At 39.0% G+C, this 3,119-nt stretch overlaps 1 protein-coding gene across 1 annotated transcript; it reads left to right on the top strand.

The window, feature by feature from the left end:
- Positions 1-558: 558 nt before the first annotated feature.
- LOC144645182 (neuropeptide FF receptor 1-like) lies at positions 559-2,756 on the top strand. Its single transcript, XM_078504671.1, has one exon. It carries the CDS (start codon positions 1,155-1,157, stop codon positions 2,079-2,081), a length of 927 nt encoding a protein of 308 aa, XP_078360797.1. The 5' UTR covers positions 559-1,154; the 3' UTR covers positions 2,082-2,756.
- Positions 2,757-3,119: the final 363 nt, after the last annotated feature.

Here is a 3,119-nt window from a genome sequence, read left to right as displayed (position 1 = left end):
CGCGATAGTTGTAGATGCGTAGTTTCGTGATTTCGCGCTGTGTTTAGATTAATGATATATGTAAATTTACTATTCTCCGCGGTAAATCGGTGACAACTGTCGGAAGGATATATGGCGACGGATGTTTTGTGGGGAGGATAATCCGGCATTGAATTAGAAAATCGAACGCCACAATTTAATTAACAGCCTCTCGGGTTTTTTTTTTTTTTGGGAAATCTAAAGTTTACCGTCGGCGAAGAATTTAACGAACGATCCAGTTAGATAAGAAAAAAATACATTTTGCTAACAGATGTCAACAGAATAAATCTCGTTTTAAGATTACCGATTTTGTAAACGGATGTGTCCTCGCCACTCGGTAAACGAAATTGCGCTTCTACGTTGGTTAGGCGGGGTTAGCAAAGCCCTACCACGAAATTGAAATTGGCCTTCTTCATACATATATCAGTTACCTGCCATGCGAAATTTATTTTCCGTTGCTAATTACCAAATACAAATGCTAATTACCCATCCTCTTAAAGAAAAGGTAAATTTCAATTTTTCATTAACTTTGTCTTTTAAGCCATTAATTTTTCCTTCAGACTACACAGGTAATTTGCGCCTACAAGAATCTCAAGTTTGTTTTTTTCTGTTTTTTTTAATAGATATAAATTGTCGCAGCTCTTGTAGGCTGTTTGAAGCGAGCGCGAAGAAACGGGATTATCGAAAAAGAACGGCAAGTGAAAAAATGGTATGAGGCTTTTCGCCGCCTCTCTCCGACTAAACCCTCGTCTATTTTTTTTTTCAATCGCCCTTCTTTTCCATGCTCCCAGCTCACCGAACGCATAGAGTAGGCTTATGCTCGCGTTGCAGTTTCGTGAGTTTCAGATGTTTATTTTCTGAGAAATATACGCGAAAATGATCGATCTTTATTGGATGAGAGGTTTGACAGATGACGAGACATGGCAGGCGGCTAGCGTTTCTTGTAATAAATAAGCTAACATCTTTCGTTCGCAAATTCATTTTATTTTCCATCAGGACAAAGATCAACAAATAAAACGTTGGTCGACAAAAGGAAAGACACGGCGCTGATCCGAGAGAATATTAACGTCTGGTACTGGTTGGAAAATGTCGAAAACTATAGTTTGAGTCATTTGTTCTGACGACAAGATTTAACGATGGAAATTCAGCCAAAAACTTACTTAAAACTGGCAGTCAATACTGCGATATTTGTTGTGGGATTCATCGGTAACCTGCTAACTATTATTGTGATTTGTCGCAAGAGACAGAACAAGTCTGCGTATCAAATGCTAGTGCAAAATCTAGCGATATCAGACCTGCTGTTCATCATTGCTATACTACCGTTGTCGACGTACGAAATGTTTGGTGAAATTGAAAAGTCCGAGATATACTGCCGCGTAGGTTGGCCTTGGTTCACAATTTTCTATCTCCTGAGTATATTCACCATCACTTCCATGGCTCTCCAACGCTGTCGTTCAATTGTCCTGCCTTACCGGCCCAAACCGAGCAAACGGATGACCTACACTTGGATAGCTGGCATTTGGTTCTCCTCCTTCGTCGTTGTTTTGCCCCTTGTTGTCGTTACGAACTTTAATTCGGACACAGGCGAATGCGAAGAGAACTGGCCTAGCTTCAGCCACAGGCAAGCATACACGTTGGCGCTGTTTCTCCTACAGTATCTGATCCCACTCTTCATCATAACCATCGTGTATGCTAAAATCGCAAGGTTCCTCCTGAATAGCAGTGACATCGCACGCAGTGGAAGTTTTGCCACCGAGGAACAGATCGCAGCCGAGGCGAGAAGGATCAAGAGGAGAAACCAGGCTATCAGGACTTTAGCCGCAGTTGTGATCTTGTTCGCAATCTGTCTTTTTCCCGGGCAAGTGGCGTGGCTGTTGATGGATTTTGGAAACGGCGGATCAAGTCAGGATAAAGCTATTGATATTCTCCTTAAGTTTTCCGACGTCCTGGATAACTTTCACGCGTGCATTAACCCTGTTATTTACTGCATGTTAAACGCTCGATTCCGCGCAGAATATTACAGATGTTTGGCTTACTTATTTCGTGGGAATCGCGAGAATTAGATATCAAGAATCTTAGAAATCTTGGAGTAGATCAAAACCCAAACGCAATCCCACTAGGGGAAAAAACAATTAGAAGCGACTTTAAACTTTGTATCCCTAATTGGATAACAACTAGCTGCAACTGTAAGTTAAGAAAAAAAAAGGAACATAGAAATACTGAAAACAGAGAAGCGGCAATTTTTACTTCTGTTTTAAAATTTAAAGAACCAAGATGGTAATGCTTGATCGCTTGCAAAGAGTTTTGAGTCAAAACGTAACAATAGAAGTGGCCATATAGATAATTACTGAAACCAGAGAAGCACTAGTTTGATGTCAGCTTAACAGCTGAAAAACGAAGTTTAGTTTGAAAAAGCACTTTGGTAATGTGTTTTTGACAATGTTCACTTACAAAAAGTGTTGAAAATCAAATGTTCTCGCCATTAACCATAGACACGTCCATTTTTGTTTTATTCCCTTAAACGTTTTTTGACGTGTTAAAAATTGGCTGCATTGAAATTCAGCACTGAGTTTGGACAAGTGAATACACTTGGTGAGCTTCTGTCAAGACTTTGCAAACAAGATGACGTTACAACTCGGAGCGTTTATTACACAGAATTCGCCCTCTTGTGGACTTGTCATTAAGATGTGAATCGAATAAATGATTGTGCAAAGTTTTAAGCTTGTAGTGAAGTTGGTTTTTCGTTCTAACCCTTTATTACTAATTCTTTTTATGCCTTCCTTTGTTCGATGTAAATTGTTTACTTGAAATTTCTCATGTATTTAAACAAGTTTTGAATTCATATTGAATTTGTCTGAAAAGAAGAAAAAAAAATTAAAAGTGCAATAAGGAAAACACTTTTTTACATTCGTAGTGTAGTGTTTTTAGCCGATTTAAGGTTGAATCCCCCCCTGATTAATTGCCCAGAAATAAAAAAAAATGGCATGTTCATAATTCTAAGGAAGGGTATACGTTTCCCTTATTTCGCAACTTTCCTTTTTTTGTTATATTAGACAACAAACCTAATAAACTCCCTCACTACGCCATCCCCCGCAAAAAAG

This window comes from Oculina patagonica, chromosome 3 (genome assembly GCF_052425735.1).
Source record: "Oculina patagonica isolate OP01 chromosome 3, crgOcupat, whole genome shotgun sequence".
Lineage (NCBI taxonomy): Eukaryota > Metazoa > Cnidaria > Anthozoa > Scleractinia > Oculinidae > Oculina > Oculina patagonica.
Note: the sequence above shows the minus strand (reverse complement) of the source record. Positions and strands in the feature narration are given on the sequence as shown.

What these genes read in the sequence shown, in the direction of transcription:
- LOC144645182 (XM_078504671.1), top strand. Translation starts at nt 1,155, where the DNA reads ATGGAAATTCAGCCAAAAACTTACTTAAAACTGGCAGTCAATACTGCG.